The following is an 18,120-nucleotide window of genomic DNA, read 5'->3' on the forward strand; positions in this document are numbered from 1 at the left end:
ATAGGGTATGTTCTGTGCCATGGACAAAATATTAAGTAACTATAACACAGCAACACTGTGTGTTGTATGCAAGTCTATGAAGTACACTTACAAATGTCAGTCATGTTATGATTAAATCAGCTAAATCAAATTACTTTGCAGTGCTTAATTACAGTACTCTAGTAAATATTAATCAGGCATTTCCAAACAATTTGGTTTGTACCAAATGTTGTTTTATTTGTTTCAGTGAAATCATTTTTGAAGCCAACAGAGGCTCAGCATTTCAATATTTAATACAAAAGCCTGGGCAGTATGGACAGCATTGTGAATCTATCTAGTGTTTATCTTATTTCGCAACAGTTCTTACTCCACAGCCACATTGCCTCTACAGTCATCATGCCACTTCACTCCCATTCGCACTCCAACTGTTGAGCTGCTCGAGGACAGGAATGGATCCAAGAAAATGCCCTGGCAGTGACAGACTCACTCTTAAAAATGACAAGACTGGTCACTGCCAAAGTGTGCTATCCCAGTACAAGTACAAAGAACATAATCCAGCCCGTCGCTGATTCTTTCTAACAGCAAGAAGAAACCTTATGTGGCTCTCTATATATAGTTTGCGCAGACGTACTCATAAACAAGCAGCCAAATTCATTCCAAGGACATAAAGAACTGATATTTTATTTTCAACCCCTTTCTTATAAAATGACGGGTTGAAAAAACGCCTTATAAGCCAACCTTGTCTTATGAAGTTTTATTACACTATCCAGAGCCAAGTGAGTGTAAAATTACATTTGCTGTAGCAGTTGGGGACACTCTTATCAATAAGAGGGTGAAGAGGTCTAGATTCCATGCTACATGCCCACACACACTGCAGCAGAATCAGAGAAATTAATTCCTAACAAACACACCATTTCTGTTCAACCACCTGAATGCAAAAGAGTAATTAAGCTAAAAAAAAAAAAAAACTCTTGGTAAAAACAGCTCAGACACTGCCAGACTAAACCCGAAAGCTTGAACTTTACAGTGAGTCAGCACTTGTATGGAGGACCTGTCACACCCAAGGAAACAATTATATAAGAATAAACTTCATCCATTCTTGGAAGAAAGAAGCAGCAGAGCCTGTTTTACACAAAGTGAATTATCTGATCAGAAAACTTGTTGTTTTTAAGGCTATGTTAATACGTACAATAAGAAAGTTTATGAAGAGGTTAAGAATGCCTAGCTTGGTTGCCTTAACTTGACCCTATTTTTCGTTAACCTTAAAATTGTCAGAAGTGTCAAAACACGAACTTCATGGAGGAGGTTGTGCATCTGTTGGCTTTCCATCTAAAGACGTATTCCCAATATACATCTTTAAAAATAAATAAATAAATTGCACTTCAAGTACACTGAGCGAGTCATAGTGTTAAGAAAGCAAGTCTTTCCTCACTGACAGTTGTTACATGTGCATGTCCTGATTCATGTAATGTATACATCTTTGCTATAACTTAGGAGTCTGAGGATTTTCTACAGGGACAGCGTTTGGCGCTGTACATAACAGAATCCAAGAGAAAGACACAACAGTATGCACTTATTTTCTAGGTATTTACTTTAGTTTATCATTTTGTCATTGGAATGGCCTTGACAATAATCTGTAACCCACATAAAATGATCTCCCTGTGTCCGCTTCTAGGCATGTGTAGTCGTGTGCTTGGGGGTGGAAAAGAGTGCTGTGCTGCAGTGTTTTGTTTGCTGAGACACTGAAGTTTTTAAGTTGGAAAAAGTACTAGATATAAGTTTGCGACAAATTCTGCTGCACATAAGTTCGCTGGTTATCAGCGATGTTCCATATTGAAAATAGTGGCAGTGAGTAAATAGTCGGATGCTACAGTTTTCCAGTGACTTTATAGAGCACTGTGTGGAGCTAAACTGTTAGCCTTGTTAAGTCTAATTTGTTATCAACTGCCTGAAAGTTCATCTCATTCTGCTTCCAGGAGTGAGGTAACACTTAAAGTACAACTTATGTTTATTTGTATTCACGTTGAGACATCATATTACTGTCATTAAAGAGTAAAAAACTTGCCCTGTTATGTCATTTAGAGCCCCGCATGTTTGAGTAGCTCAAATGTGCTGTTAGCACGTTAGCACAGCGATGCTGTGAACTGATGAGCTATTGTCTTGATGTGAGGTTTTTACTCAGGGTTTTTTCGTCCAGTCCAGAGCAGAAATGTTTTTGTTAAGAAACTGGTTGTTGTTGTTTTTTTCCACAATTTTAATTATGAGCTAGATATATTTCTACTAATAAAATTAGTTTGCTTCAGTAACAGGGATGAGTCAGTCAACGAGTCAGTTGGGCTTGTGAATCATGATTCACGAGTCAGTAAAGTGATTCTCGAGTATTGAACGATTCGTTCATGATTCGCACATCACTATGAGAGCATGATGCACTGAGATCGGTGAGCACATATTGTGTATGCCTCAGTTAATTTTTGTCTGTTTGTTCAAATCAAAAGTTATTTGAACAACTTATTGTTGTATAACTGAATTCATCTGAATTATTTTGATTAATAATTGTTGCATATGCAATAACTTTATATAATTTGCTTGGTAAGTTTTAATGTTTTCCTATTGTTTTTGGAAAAGTGCTTATTTTGCAATTTACAAAAAAATGTTTTGACAATACATTGCGGTAATGGATAGGTTGTATAAGAGAAGTGGGGTTTTTTTTTTTGCAAATTTGAGTATTTTAATTGCAAATTGATGTCTAATATGATCTCAACACAAGCCTAAGTTGTGGATTATAGCTAGAACAGCATAATTAGTATTTGAATTCCTCTTCTGAGACCGAGATTTCCTTCTTTTCCACCTGATGATCTGCTGCGCCTTGCGGTGTGGTAGGCCTGTATCACTCACACTTTCACACTCAGGTGGTTATATGAAAGAGCACTGACTGAAATTTTCTCATCCCTAATTTCTTTTGCACCCTGGGAATTTTTGGACTATACCCCTTGAACAAGTTTTATTTAGGACTCTGAATAATAAGCTGCCGTGTAGAACATTTTCCACATGTGAATGGTGTGTAAGATCTTCATTAGAATGGACATTGAATTTGAGTCATCTGTTTTCTGTAAAAGTTAAGGAGTCAGTTACCAGGGTGCACCCAACATTGAGAGCTAAAAGCTAACACTTGGCCAGGGTGCTATATTAGTAGTTTTGTGTGGTTTTACTTTTCTTTAATTTTTTGTAATTTTCTTTTCCACAATTCTGTAAAGTGCCTTAACCCTGTGGTTGTCAGAACTTATGGTTTGGTTCACTAAAGCAGACTGGTTCTTTCCAGTCACGTTCCTGTCTGTGTCTCATTTAAACACACCCCCGTGCTCCTATAGTTGAACCTATTGGCCCATTAATATAAACTATTCAGACTTGGTGGTCCATCTGCATCTAAAGGACAAAGGTCACTCTTTCGAGGATGCCAATGTTCACATTTTGGTCAGATGGTTTGAAAGAGGAGTAAAAGAAGCCATTTACGTCCACTGTGAGCGACCATCTTTGAACAGAGGCAGTGGTTTACGACACCAACTGTCTGCCATCTATAATCCAGTTTTGAGATCCCTTCCCAGATGCCTTAATGCCCACTCACATCCTGGGCCATCTGACCTCAGGAAATCACATGATAGGGTGGGGCCAGGTTTTACAATGAGCTCACCTGAAACCTTGGCTGATTGTGATCCACACCCATTTTCACACCTTGGCTCATGTGATTAGGTAGAGGATCATTAGGGGGTCCATTGTCCCTCTCGGTGGGTTACTCCCACAGAGCTTAAATCTGGGACTCTCCACCATTTGACTTTGAACTGAAGAAGCTTTGCATAAGAAATAAATCAATTAATTCATGAATCATTAATGATTTATTAATTCAGTTAACTGGTATAAACAATACAGCAGATACTGAGGTGACATTTGATCTTATTGAGATATCTGATCTCAAAGCAGGTAAGAAACTGAGATAAGCAACTCTGTGGGTGACATAGTTTTGAAAGTTGCACAAAATTATTTATTTTTTGGGGAGGGGGGGTATCAGAAATGGATGTAGGAGATCTGCACATCGCCTTCTATGTCCAGCATGTCGATCTCATTGAAGGACTGCCAGCGATGGAAAAAGTCAAACAGGTGCTGCCCGTTCACAAACACCTTAAACCTCTGGTTTCCACAACGGATTGACATCTGAGGGACAGAGGGAAAACTTTTGAATGCTAACACAGAAATTTTTCTAGAATTTGCCAAAATCACATTAAAATTTGCTTCTAAAATTCATCATAAGGACTTGATATTACGACTGCGTGACTGATGTTACTTACATCAAAGTACTGGCCCTCCATAAATGGATTCATGCTCATTTCTCTCTCCTCCTGGCCCCAGTTTCCTCCAATCATACTGTTTCTTACAACAATTCCTTCCCTGAATCTCGGATGGATGTGGAAAGCGACATCTCGAGATCTGCTCACCAAAAACTTGATGCTTAATCTGAAACACACATCCATGAGCGTTAAACATTCATGTTAGCACTTTAGTACTGCACTAGAGATTTCGGCAAGTAGTCTTAAAATCACACACTTGTGTGCTCCATAGGGAACCATGCCTCTGATGACGATGGTCCTCTTAGGGAACATCCCTCCTGGGATGATGTTGGAGTAGGGCACAGGCTTAAAAACAAAATGAGATATCTTATATGAATATTACAGTATTACACAGTAACACAGGTGGCCTCATAAGAGGTGTACAAAACAGTGATTGTCAAACTTTCTTTGTTATGCATCATTTCAGAAACCAACAAAAGTTCAAGCTTCACAACCCACATGCTTTTCTTAGTCATAATAATAGAAAAGGTAAAATTGAACATTTTCATTAAACAAAGTTCAGCATGTGAGCTTGTTTATGTTCTCTAAACAAATCATCTTCATTTGACTAAATTCACCTCATATTTTCAGATTTAATCTTTCGATATAATACCCGTGGAGTCAGTGACTGGACTGAAAGTTGAGTGTTATGCAAATTTTACTTACAGGGTTGTAGACTGGCTGCCCACTCATACCCTGATTAGTAGATAGAAAATATGAGTAGGTTTAGCAAATGTGAATATATATGAACTGTGTATAAAAAGAACGTGTCGATTTTTTTGTGCATTGTTCTCACCGGCAGATTTGAGCCTGGAAAGTTGCCCTTAAATAATAATAATAATGATATTAATAATAATAAAAAGAAATACAAAAACAAAATGAAAATGAAAGATAAATGAAACTTAAATTAAGATTTTTGTCATAAAAATTCAGCTTGCACAGATTATTTAAGTTATAACATAATTCAATACCCCCATTCCACCTCCCATGCCTCCTGGATATCCATCCTGCAAGGAATCAATCAGAAATTTTAAAATTACTTTATTCTGTTACATATGTGTGACCTGCATTTTATAATATAGCAAATGTAAATCTGAGGAATAAAAGTATTTTTTTTTACCCCCATGTCACCTCCTGGATATCCTCCTGGCTGAAATGTTCAAACATGTTTGTTTTATGATGTGTGTACTAGCATGTTATTTGAAAACTTACAGTGGCCTTGTCAAAAGCAAGTATACAATATTCAGTATACTTACTTCCATTCCTCTTCCCATGCCACCTGGGTAACCTCCCTGGAAGTCAAAAGAAACACAGTGCAGTTCAAATGTGCAGACTTCCTCTCACTACAGATCCAGTAATATTTAAAGAATCTGAATGTAAAACATGTTTCAGTAAAAGTAACATACCCCCATGCCACCTCCTGGATATCCTCCTGGCTGAAAAGTTCAAATATGTATGTTTTACCATTTGGATACTAATGTGGCACTTGAAAAATTACAGTGATCTTATCAAAAGCAAATGTTCAGTTACTCAGTACACTTACTCCCATTCCTCCTCCCATGCCACCTGGGTAACCTCCCTGGAAGTCAAAAGAAACACAGTGCAGTTCAAATGTGCAGACTTCCTCTCACTACAGATCCAGTAATATTTAAAGAAACTGAATGCAAAACATGCTTCAGCAAAAGTAACATACCCCCATGCCACCTTCTGGATATCCTCCTGGCTGAAAGGTTCAAATATGAATGTTGAATAATATGAATTCTAATGTGGCAATTGAAAAATTACAGTGATCTTATCAAAAGCAAATGTACAATTACTCAGTACACTTACTCCCATTCCTCCTCCCATGCCACCTGGGTAACCTCCCTGGATGTCAAAAGAAGCACGGTGCAGTTCAAATTAAATATATGCACACTTTATCTCACTACAGTAATATTTAAATAAACAGAATGCAAAACATGCTTCAGCAAAAGTAACATACCCCCATGCCACCTCCTGGATATCCTCCCTGTTGAAAAGCAGGTAATGACTGTAATCATGAAAAAGCTGTGGTAAATTAATTTGTATCATTTTGATATTACATATATATACTCACTCCCATTCCTCCTCCCATTCCACCCTAAAAAGATCAAATAGGGAAAAAATGAATTAAAAACAAAATCTTCACAAAGTAAGTGCTGTTGACCATAATAATGATTAAACACAGAAGATTGTGTTGTTTGAAATACAAGGAGAAATCTGGCATATTGATAGAAACATACATATTCATTCATTCATACAAACATATTTATTCATCTGCTAATTTCACATTTGTAAAGAGATGACTTTTAAACCCAGCAAAACATGAAAGAAAAGATTTTTCTGAATATGATGCAACACGTTCTTTTTTAATTATTCCCATTCCTTCATGATACCTATGCATGCCCTATTGGGCACATAAGCAGAAATCCTTAGCCAACAGCTGCCAGACTTGTTAAATCTAAACTTTTGATAATTTTGACTTAATTTATTTTTCCCAGCAAAGCCCGAAGCATCAAAGCGGAAGATTCACGGAGCTGAGGACTCACCCCAATAAAATTAATCATCTGGATGGAAACATCTCCTGCAATCTGCAGCCCACGAACTTGCTCCATAGGGATGCGGTGTTGAAAAGTATGGAAATCAATCCCATTTACTTTAATCTGCAACAGAATAATGTCATATTGGTGTTGCATTAAATCAATACAGAAGTAAAAGAAGCATAAGTGGTAATAATATAACTGACTGACTATAACTAATACCTTATAATTATATTATAGTGAGTATAAACCATTTATTGAGTCTTTACTTACAGGATAAAGTAAACGAGAAATGGTTTGCATTGTCTGTACAACAGTTTTACCTGACCTGATAGCCCTGAAAATTAACAATGATGACCATTTCAAAATGCTCTCCTTTTCGAAAAGGCATCCTGTGAATCTTCTCCTCTAATCCCCAGGATCCATTCTGACAGGTGTTGAAGACCACCTTGTCCCAGCCATCAAATCGAGGGTTGAAGTGTAGGGCAATGTCGCTGGATTCATATTCTCCGCAAATCAGGTTGATAAAGAACCTGCCAATGAAAAGAAAGAAAGAGAAAATAAAATTAATGCTGTCAGCGTTAATCTCGTTAAAATGATGTTCACTTCATAACTGCATTAAATCTCCGTTAACGAGTTACCGCGGATCGCCCGTGCCTGGGGCTGGATGGTTTCACCGCATTAGTGCGGTTAGCACGTTAATGCGTTGACGCTGTCCAGCCCCTTATAACTAATGATAACCACCTTGAGAATGGACAAAATATATTTAACAGCTATTAACTATAATAAATTTCTTGCAAAGTGTACAGTGTCACAAGTTTATGTCTTCCACTCACCTGGTGATGTGCTTAGGAATGGTCCCCTGGATATAGATGGACATCCCTTCCCTCAGCCCTCCATAAATAGGCCCTAGATAGGGTATGTTCTGTGCCAAGGACAAAATATTAAGTAACTATAACACAGCAACACTGTGTGTTGTATGCAAGTCTATGAAGTACACTTACAAATGTCAGTCATGTTATGATTAAATCAGCTAAATCAAATTACTTTGCAGTGCTTAATTACAGTACTCTAGTAAATATTAATCAGGCATTTCCAAACAATTTGATTTGTACCAAATCTGTTGTTTTATTTGTTTCAGTGAAATCATTTTTGAAGCCAACAGAGGCTCAGCATTTCAATATTTAATACAAAAGCCTGGGCAGTATGGACAGCATTGTGAATCTATCTATGATAATAATAATAATGGATTGGATTTATATAGCGCTTTTCAAGGCACCCAAAGCGCTTTACAATGCCACTATTCATTCACTCTCGCATTCACACACTGGTGTTTATCTAATTTCGCAACAGTTCTTACTCTCCCAGTTTGGCCTCTCTCTGTGTGTTACTGGGCATGACAAAACACATTCAGTTCATACATTATATACACTGTCCACCGTAATGCTGGGACGAATACACAATTTTTGTATTTTTGACTGTATACACCACAGTGGACAAGTCTTAAATATGATCAGCCTGTCTCTGTTAAGATGCCATGTACAGAGGTCTTTAAGGTGGCCGTGATTAAACCATTACTTAAAAAGACATTACCTTACCTAGCATGTGTCCAAATCACAGACAAACAGTATCCCAAATTGTTCATTTTTAGTTCACAAACACTTCTTATAATGACTCCTGAAATGTTGGAGCTTTTAGCTCTTTATACAGTAAAGTTACAAGAGGATACAAATAATAATCGCCAGTTATCTGAAAGTTTATTGAAATAATCCCATTCGATAACACAAGAGAACAATAATTATATAATTTTCTGTTGTAACATATAAACTGAACGGTAATGTAATGACACTCACTTTTCACGTTTTCACTAAAAAAGCTAATTTCTTCCATGTCTAGTTGGTTCTAATTCGGGCGTAATCAATTGGATCCATTCTCCCTGCCCAGCAAATCCTCCCAGTGCAAGGGAAACAAATTCTGTTGGGCATATCTACCTTGGCACAACACTTGTCTCCACAAACGAGGGGCTTGAAATACCCAAGAAATCACAAATAAGTCTGCCATCTGAGAGCAAAGGGCTCTATTGGGTTTATATGGTACCTTGTAGGTGAGTAGAAGGATTTTAAATTGCTACTATCAGAGAAATATGGTCTCTCTTTCCAGTCCCTCTCAGCAACTAATATTTCCATACTGCTTAAATAAAAGCAAGGATTACTATTCATCTCTGATTCACTTTGAGCAACTGTTTCGCCTCGTCTATATCCACCTGTGCCTGTCCCTGAGCCTGGTTCTGCTGGAGGTTTATCCCTGTTAAAAAGAAGTTTATCCTTCCCAAGTGCTTGATCACAGAGGGCTATCTGATTGTTGAGGCCTGGCTGAGCGACAGCTGTCATGATTTGGCACTATAATAAATGCAACTGAATTGAATTTAGCTATATATCCAGACCTACACTTCATTATCTGACAGATTGTTAGTCTATCCTTCTACTAGTAACCGTGACCAGTACTATGGTCAAATAGAACTTTGTTTACTTATCCTGTTCTAAGCATTGTAACCTTTCCTAATCTCGTGCCTTCATTAATGTCCCCCACTTTAAATGTGTCATTCTTTGGGAACCACTGGAGAAAACTGAATAACTAAAATGAAGATCCAACTGAAAATACTAAGTCATTTTTGATTCCTCTGAACTGCTTTGTGGTGTCACTTTTTGGGTTTCTCCTTACAAAAACAGCCGACCTTCCATTGTGATATTATCTTAATTCTTTAACAAAGTATGTTCAGTGATTGCAGTTTTCAGTTCATAAATTGCAAAATCCTGTAATGGTAATGAAACTATGAGAACCTAAGGACAATTTATTACATCTTCTCTGTCATGGTCCTGGGCCATGTTGGCACAGTGTTCTTAGTTTCCTTGTATGTTTGTATTTTGTTCCTTGCTTAGGCCATGTTTTCTGAGTTGCCCTGTTGTGTTGTTCCCTAAGTGTTTTCCCTTCATGGCTTTTACCCCCTGTGTGCCCCTCTGTGTATCTGTGAGCCCTCGTCTCTCCTTATGTTTTATTCCATGTTTCCCCTGCCCATTATGTCTAAGTTCTCCCCGTGCTCTCTCTTCCCCCTGTGTGCCCTCTATGTATTTATGAGCCCTCGTCTCCCTTTGTGGTTCATGTTTTCCCAGCCCGTTATGTCTGTGTTTTCCCCGTGCTCTCTCTCCTCCTGTCTGAACCTCTGTGCACTTCCTGTTTACTTTGTGACTCTCACGCCCGTACATGTCATGTTCAGTTCACCCCGCCCTGTCTCGTTATGATTATCAGTGTCACCTGTGTTCCCCGTGTGTTCCCACTTTCCTCGTTAACCCTCTGTGTATTTCTGTCTGCGTCTCCCTCTGTTCAGCGTGACGTCGTCCCTCATGCCGTGTGTGGATCTCCCTGTGTCTCTCTGTGAATTCTTAGTTTGTAGTTTTCCCAGTTTAGTTTTGTATTTCCTATGTTCTGCCTCTTCAGCAATAAAGCTGCCTTTTGAGTTTATTCCCTCGTGCCTGTGAGTCCTGCATTTTGGGTCCTACTCCTGCCTGCCGCACGGCGATTCATGACAGTACGACGTCACCAGATATGGACCCAGCAGCACTCAACCCACCAGAAGAACTGCGTCTGGACATAATCTACTCCGTGGAAAGACTCCTGCATCTGTGGCTCGAACATGAGGGGAAGGAATTTCGCCGTGCTGTGGAAACCAAGCTACAGCGCTTGTTCTCTGGTCTTCCCTGGCTACTCAGTGCGCTCCACCCACTCGAACAGGATTTAATCCGCAACGAGCTCCACCTTCATCCCCCAGCTGCTACTACCCACCTGCCTGAAGGGCCGGATGTGGAGCCGCTCGGCCCGTCAGAGCCATCATCAAAAAAGAAACGGCATTCACGCCGCCGACGCGCCACCCCACAGCCGGACATTCGGCCTTCTAATTCACCTTCTGTGCTGCCAGAAGCCCAGTTAGCTCCCTCGCCGCCACCCGCAGCTCAGTTAGCTCCCTCGCCGCCACCCACAGCTCAGTTAGCTCCCTCGCCGCCACCCGCAGCTCAGTTAGCTCCCTCGCCGCCACCCGCAGCTCAGTCTCCTGTGTCCCCGCTAGCTCAGCCATTAACTCCACCACAAGCTCCATTTTCACCTCTACCATCGCTTCAGTCATCAGTTCGGTCTGCCACTCAGTCGCCCTTAGCTCCATCATCCACACTACCACCTGTTTCTCTTCCACCACAACCGTCACTACACCCAGCCACTCAGGCTGCTACTCAGTCAGTCATTCAACCCATAGCCCTGCCGTTAATATGCTCTGTAGCTGAGCCACTAGCCGCCCGACCCGCAGCCACTTCAGCCACTCCTCCACCCGTCACACCTCCACTACAACCATCACTGCAGTCTCTAGCGCAGTCACCTGCAGCTCTGCTTCCCCCAGTGCAGTCTCCAGTGTCCCCAGTGCAGCCTCCAGTGTCCCCAGTGCAGCCTCCAGTGTCCCCAGTGCAGCCTCCAGTGTCCCCAGTGCAGCCTCCAGTGTCCCCAGTGCAGCCTCCAGTGTCCCCAGTGCAGCCTCCAGTGTCCCCAGTGCAGCCTCCAGTGTCCCCAGTGCAGCCTCCAGTGTCCCCAGTGCAGCCTCCAGTGTCCCCAGTGCAGCCTCCAGTGTCCCCAGTGCAGCCTCCAGTGTCCCCAGTGCAGCCTCCAGTGTCCCCAGTGCAGCCTCCAGTGTCCCCAGTGCAGCCTCCAGTGTCCCCAGTGCAGCCTCCAGTGTCCCCAGTGCAGCCTCCAGTGTCCCCAGTGCAGCCTCCAGTGTCCCCGGTGCAGCCTCCAGTGTCCCCAGTGCAGCCTCCAGTGTCCCCAGTGCAGCCTCCAGTGTCCCCAGTGCAGCCTCCAGTGTCCCCAGTGCAGCCTCCAGTGTCCCCAGTGCAGCCTCCGTTAGCACAGTCACCCACTCAACCACCAGCACCACAACCGTCACTACCTCTAGTTCATTCCCCTGTGAAGTCATTAACTCCACTACCTACTCCACTCTCACCACAACCATTGCTACAGCCATCAGTGCAGCCCCCTGTGCAGACTTCAGTGCAGCCCCCTGTGCAGACTTCAGTGCAGCCCCCTGTGCAGACTTCAGTGCAGCCCCCTGTGCAGACTTCAGTGCAGCCCCCTGTGCAGACTTCAGTGCAGCCCCCTGTGCAGACTTCAGTGCAGCCCCCTGTGCAGACTTCAGTGCAGCCCCCTGTGCAGACTTCAGTGCAGCTCCCTGTGCAGACTTCAGTGCAGCTCCCTGTGCTGGTTCAGCACTGCAGTACAGCTGAGCTGGCTGCACCCGTAGGAGAGAGTGACTGTGAGTCACACACTCAGCCCAAGTTGTCTGGTCCCGGACCCCATGACTGTTCCACCACTGTGAGTAACTCTGTTTTGCCTGCCATTGTGTTGCCTGACTTGGATAACTCCGCCACTGTGTGTTTGGACTCTAAAGACGTTATTCCGAGTGACACCTTGGTGCCAAACTATTCACCGACCGCCCTACCTAGCGATCTTTGTGTTCCAAAGCAATCGGGTTCTTGTAACGCTCGCAGCATTTCCTCTGAGTTAGCCAGTATAAACGTTTCACCCGTAGAGTTAGCGGAACCAAAGACTGTTATTCTACACCAGACTCACCGACATACTGCTACTAGCATTGCAGCACCGCAGAACCATTTTACTCAGCCTGTACGTTCTGAGGTTTCTCAGTCTGAGCTCAGCCACACACCCCCATCATCAGCTCAGGATGTAACAGTGCATGCTGAGGAGCACAAACCCCCTGAAACCGTGTGTTCCATTGCTGATGCTCCTTCTAGTGACTGTTTCATGTTCCAGCCTGTTTTGTCTTTAGACATTTCTGACATTCCCCAGCCAACTCCTCAACTAGCCATTGCTCTCTCGGCTTCTCAAATAGTTACTGAGAACGAGACCTGTGTTGCTGAGCAAGCCAAGGCTGTGGTTTTTTCTGTGCCACAACTTGAAAGAGCTAACTCAGACGCCGCCTGTGTAAACTCTGCTTTGCCCTTGCCTGCTAAGCATAAGACTGCTTGCCCTGTGCAGCCACAGTTAGGGTCCCCTGAGCCAGAAGTCTCCGCACCTGCTGGCTCTGCATCCGTCTCCACTGTGGGTTCAGGAGAACCTCTCCAGCCACTCCTCGTCTCCGCTGGAGGGTCCGAGGGGCCCGTTCAGCCTCCTGTCTCCGCTGGAGGGTCCGAGGGGCCCGTTCAGCCTCCTGTCTCCGCTGGAGGGTCCGAGGGGCCCGTTCAGCCTCCTGTCTCCGCTGGAGGGTCCGAGGGGCCCGTTCAGCCTCCTGTCTCCGCTGGAGGGTCCGAGGGGCCCGTTCAGCCTCCTGTCTCCGCTGGAGGGTCCGAGGGGCCCGTTCAGCCTCCTGTCTCCGCTGGAGGGTCCGAGGGGCCCGTTCAGCCTCCTGTCTCCGCTGGAGGGTCCGAGGGGCCCGTTCAGCCTCCTGTCTCCGCTGGAGGGTCCGAGGGGCCCGTTCAGCCTCACGCCGCATCAGCTGGAGGGCCCGAGGAGCCTGTCCAGCCGCCATCTGCGACCGCCTCGTCATCACCTGGCCCGGCTACATCCGCCTGTGCTTCTGCTACGCCTGGCCCAGCCTCCGAGCCTTCGTCCGCTGCAGCCTCCGCATCAGCCGCCTCGTCTGGTCCAGCCTCCGCTTCTGCCGCCTCGTCTGGTCCAGCCTCCGCTTCTGCCGCCTCGTCTGGTCCAGCCTCCGCTTCTGCCGCCTCGTCTGGTCCAGCCTCCGCTTCTGCCGCCTCGTCTGGTCCAGCCTCCGCTTCTGCCGCCTCGTCTGGTCCAGCCTCCGCTTCTGCCGCCTCGTCTGGCCCTGCGCCCACCAGGCCATGGCCAGCACGCCTGAGACTGGAGGGCCGCCGCTGCCTTCCGCGCGGTCGGCCCCCTGAACTGCTCCGTCGTCTCCTTCGCCGCCGCCGCTGCCTTCCGCGCGGTCGGCCCCCTGAACTGCTCCGTCGTCTCCTTCGCCGCCGCCGCTGCCTTGCGCACGGCCGGCCCCCTGAACTGTTTCCGCGTCGCCGCCGTTGCCTTGCGCACGGTCGGCCTCCTGAACTGTTTCCGCGTCGCCGCCGTTGCCTTGCGCACGGTCGGCCTCCTGAACTGTTTCCGCGTCGCCGCCGTTGCCTTGCGCACGGTCGGCCTCCTGAACTGTTTCCGCGTCTCCGCCGTTGCCTTCCGCACGGTCGGCCCCCTGAACTGCTCTGTGTTTTGGGTTGTTTTCTTGGGCTCCGGTGTTTTCTGTGCTCTTTGTTTTCTGTTCCGAGCCCTCCGTCCTGGGCCCCCGCCGCCCGCCCTGGGTTGTTTTCTGTTTGGTTTTGTTTTTCTGTGTTTGGGCTGTCTGGAGCCAGCCCTTGGGGGGGGGTACTGTCATGGTCCTGGGCCATGTTGGCACAGTGTTCTTAGTTTCCTTGTATGTTTGTATTTTGTTCCTTGCTTAGGCCATGTTTTCTGAGTTGCCCTGTTGTGTTGTTCCCTAAGTGTTTTCCCTTCATGGCTTTTACCCCCTGTGTGCCCCTCTGTGTATCTGTGAGCCCTCGTCTCTCCTTATGTTTTATTCCATGTTTCCCCTGCCCATTATGTCTAAGTTCTCCCCGTGCTCTCTCTTCCCCCTGTGTGCCCTCTATGTATTTATGAGCCCTCGTCTCCCTTTGTGGTTCATGTTTTCCCAGCCCGTTATGTCTGTGTTTTCCCCGTGCTCTCTCTCCTCCTGTCTGAACCTCTGTGCACTTCCTGTTTACTTTGTGACTCTCACGCCCGTACATGTCATGTTCAGTTCACCCCGCCCTGTCTCGTTATGATTATCAGTGTCACCTGTGTTCCCCGTGTGTTCCCACTTTCCTCGTTAACCCTCTGTGTATTTCTGTCTGCGTCTCCCTCTGTTCAGCGTGACGTCGTCCCTCATGCCGTGTGTGGATCTCCCTGTGTCTCTCTGTGAATTCTTAGTTTATAGTTTTCCCAGTTTAGTTTTGTATTTCCTATGTTCTGCCTCTTCAGCAATAAAGCTGCCTTTTGAGTTTATTCCCTCGTGCCTGTGAGTCCTGCATTTTGGGTCCTACTCCTGCCTGCCGCACGGCGATTCATGACATTCTCAGCATAAAATTCACACAGTGCCACAGGCTCAAATATTATTGTTATTAACAGAACAAAAACAATGACGCTTGTTTAAGACCTAATAGAAAAAACATATTTTTGTGGGTATCAGTGCGTGCAGATACTTACCGGGCTATAGATTGGCTGATAGCCAGGAGGAGAAACAAACATGGCTGCAGTCAGTAAGATGGGCGAGCAGAACAAAGTAGGAGAATAACTCCCTGTGATCAAGCACTAATACCACCCAGATGCCTTATTTTATACAAGCAGTGAGGGAGGAGTAGATCAGGGTACTACACCCAGCCCTGCATCACTGTGTTTGTTTTGGAAGAACCTGATTCAAATAACCTTTGCCCCAGCAGAGGAGTGGCACTTGAGTGAAAAAAAAAAACCCAGAGAATGCGTTTGTGTGCAGCTGTGCAAGGAAAAACCAAAATGATTGAGCAATGAGTATCCATTCTACAGGATGGTGATTCATTCTATTTTTCAAGTCTTCTTGGTAGACCTGATTAAATTCATACTCAATACATAACGTAAAATGCTTTTTTTATAGAGTGCTTTGTAGTTATGTGTGCAAAAAGTCTTTTTAAATAAAGTAGAGATCTATGTAGGAAGAAATTACCTCTGCAGCCCAAAAGATCGTCCATCATTCGAGTCACTGCGCTGTGAGCTCGAAAAAGCCCTTGAGGAGCTGCCAGACCCACAAGATCCAGATGAGATTCTATACGTGAACATGGACGAGTCCTCCATGGAGCTTGGAGCCGTTGGTGTTCGTGACCCCACTGGACGCTCATCCCCTCTCTGCTTGAAAGGCCTGGAGTCTGTGACCACAGTGGAGGTCCACCACCCCAACCATTATGTCCTCTGTCCACAGCACGAAACCAACCGAACCCTTTCTGACTCCATGGAGAGCCTGGACATGCCAGTATCATTCTCCACAGCCACATTGCCTCTACAGTCATCATGCCACTCCACTCCCAATCGCACTCCAACTGTTGAGCTGCTCGAGGACAGGAATGGATCCAAGAAAATGCCCTGGCAGTGACAGACTCACTCTTAAAAATGACAAGACTGGTCACTGCCAAAGTGTGCTATCCCAGTACAAGTACAAAGAACATAATCCAGCCCGTCGCTGATTCCTTCTAACAGCAAGAAGAAACCTTATGTGGCTCTCTATATATAGTTTGCACAGACATACTCATAAACAAGCAGCCAAATTCATTCCAAGGACATAAAGAACTGATATTTTATTTTCAACCCCTTTCTTATAAAATGACGGGTTGAAAAAACGCCTTATAAGCCAACCTTGTCTTATGAAGTTTTATTACACTATCCAGAGCCAAGTGAGTGTAAAATTACATTTGCTGTAGCAGTTGGGGACACTCTTATCAATAAGAGGGTGAAGAGGTCTAGATTCCATGCTACATGCCCACACACACTGCAGCAGAATCAGAGAAATTAATTCCTAACAAACACACCATTTCTGTTCAACCACCTGAATGCAAAAGAGTAATTAAGCTAAAAAAAAAAAAAAAAAACTCTTCGTAAAAACAGCTCAGACACTGCCAGACTAAACCCGAAAGCTTGAACTTTACAGTGAGTCAGCACTTGTATGGAGGACCTGTCACACCCAAGGAAACAATTATATAAGAATAAACTTCATCCATTCTTGGAAGAAAGAAGCAGCAGAGCCTGTTTTACACAAAGTGAATTATCTGATCAGAAAACTTGTTGTTTTTAAGGCTATGTTAATACGTACAATAAGAAAGTTTATGAAGAGGTTAAGAATGCCTAGCTTGGTTGCCTTAACTTGACCCTATTTTTCGTTAACCTTAAAATTGTCAGAAGTGTCAAAACACGAACTTCATGGAGGAGGTTGTGCATCTGTTGGCTTTCCATCTAAAGACGTATTCCCAATATACATCTTTAAAAATAAATAAATAAATTGCACTTCAAGTACACTGAGCGAGTCATAGTGTTAAGAAAGCAAGTCTTTCCTCACTGACAGTTGTTACATGTGCATGTCCTGATTCATGTAATGTATACATCTTTGCTATAACTTAGGAGTCTGAGGATTTTCTACAGGGACAGCGTTTGGCGCTGTACATAACAGAATCCAAGAGAAAGACACAACAGTATGCACTTATTTTCTAGGTATTTACTTTAGTTTATCATTTTGTCATTGGAATGGCCTTGACAATAATCTGTAACCCACATAAAATGATCTCCCTGTGTCCGCTTCTAGGCATGTGTAGTCGTGTGCTTGGGGGTGGAAAAGAGTGCTGTGCTGCAGTGTTTTGTTTGCTGAGACACTGAAGTTTTTAAGTTGGAAAAAGTACTAGATATAAGTTTGCGACAAATTCTGCTGCACATAAGTTCACTGGTTATCAGCGATGTTCCATATTGAAAATAGTGGCAGTGAGTAAATAGTCGGATGCTACAGTTTTCCAGTGACTTTATAGAGCACTGTGTGGAGCTAAACTGTTAGCCTTGTTAAGTCTAATTTGTTATCAACTGCCTGAAAGTTCATCTCATTCTGCTTCCAGGAGTGAGGTAACACTTAAAGTACAACTTATGTTTATTTGTATTCACGTTGAGACATCATATTACTGTCATTAAAGAGTAAAAAACGTGCCCTGTTATGTCATTTAGAGCCCCGCATGTTTGAGTAGCTCAAATGTGCTGTTAGCATGTTAGCACAGCGATGCTGTGAACTGATGAGCTATTGTCTTGATGTGAGGTTTTTACTCAGGGTTTTTTCGTCCAGTCCAGAGCAGAACTGTTTTTGTTAAGAAACTGGTTGTTGTTGTTTTTTTCCACAATTTTAATTATGAGCTAGATATATTTCTACTAATGAAATTAGTTTGCTTCAGTAACAGGGATGAGTCAGTCAACGAGTCAGTTGGGCTTGTGAATCATGATTCACGAGTCAGTAAAGTGATTCTCGAGTATTGAACGATTCGTTCATGATTCGCACATCACTATGAGAGCATGATGCACTGAGATCGGTGAGCACATATTGTGTATGCCTCAGTTAATTTTTGTCTGTTTGT

The 18,120-nt window shown here is 43.9% G+C and overlaps 1 protein-coding gene across 3 annotated transcripts; it reads right to left on the reverse strand.

Annotated features, from left to right (window-relative positions):
- Positions 1-3,898: 3,898 nt before the first annotated feature.
- LOC113036982 (galectin-4-like) lies at positions 3,899-15,340 on the reverse strand. 3 transcript variants are annotated; one of them, XM_026193637.1, is made up of 16 exons: positions 15,197-15,340; positions 7,753-7,841; positions 7,245-7,449; positions 6,926-7,039; positions 6,454-6,477; positions 6,340-6,366; positions 6,189-6,224; positions 6,052-6,081; positions 5,902-5,937; positions 5,479-5,508; positions 5,330-5,365; positions 5,155-5,181; positions 5,025-5,054; positions 4,576-4,664; positions 4,320-4,485; positions 3,899-4,185 (listed from the first exon to the last, which is right to left on the reverse strand). In XM_026193637.1, the coding sequence occupies exons 1-16, from the start codon at positions 15,236-15,238 to the stop codon at positions 4,039-4,041; spliced, it is 1,128 nt and encodes a 375-aa protein (XP_026049422.1). In that variant the 5' UTR covers positions 15,239-15,340; the 3' UTR covers positions 3,899-4,038. The 3 variants fall into 3 exon arrangements, with proteins under 3 accessions (XP_026049422.1, XP_026049423.1, XP_026049424.1); XM_026193638.1 differs by lacking the exons at positions 5,902-5,937; positions 6,052-6,081; positions 6,189-6,224 and adding an exon at positions 5,615-5,650; XM_026193639.1 differs by lacking the exons at positions 5,902-5,937; positions 6,052-6,081; positions 6,189-6,224; positions 6,340-6,366.
- Positions 15,341-18,120: the final 2,780 nt, after the last annotated feature.

The sequence above is a fragment of the Astatotilapia calliptera genome, chromosome 14 (genome assembly GCF_900246225.1).
Source record: "Astatotilapia calliptera chromosome 14, fAstCal1.2, whole genome shotgun sequence".
In the NCBI taxonomy this organism is placed as follows: domain Eukaryota; kingdom Metazoa; phylum Chordata; class Actinopteri; order Cichliformes; family Cichlidae; genus Astatotilapia; species Astatotilapia calliptera.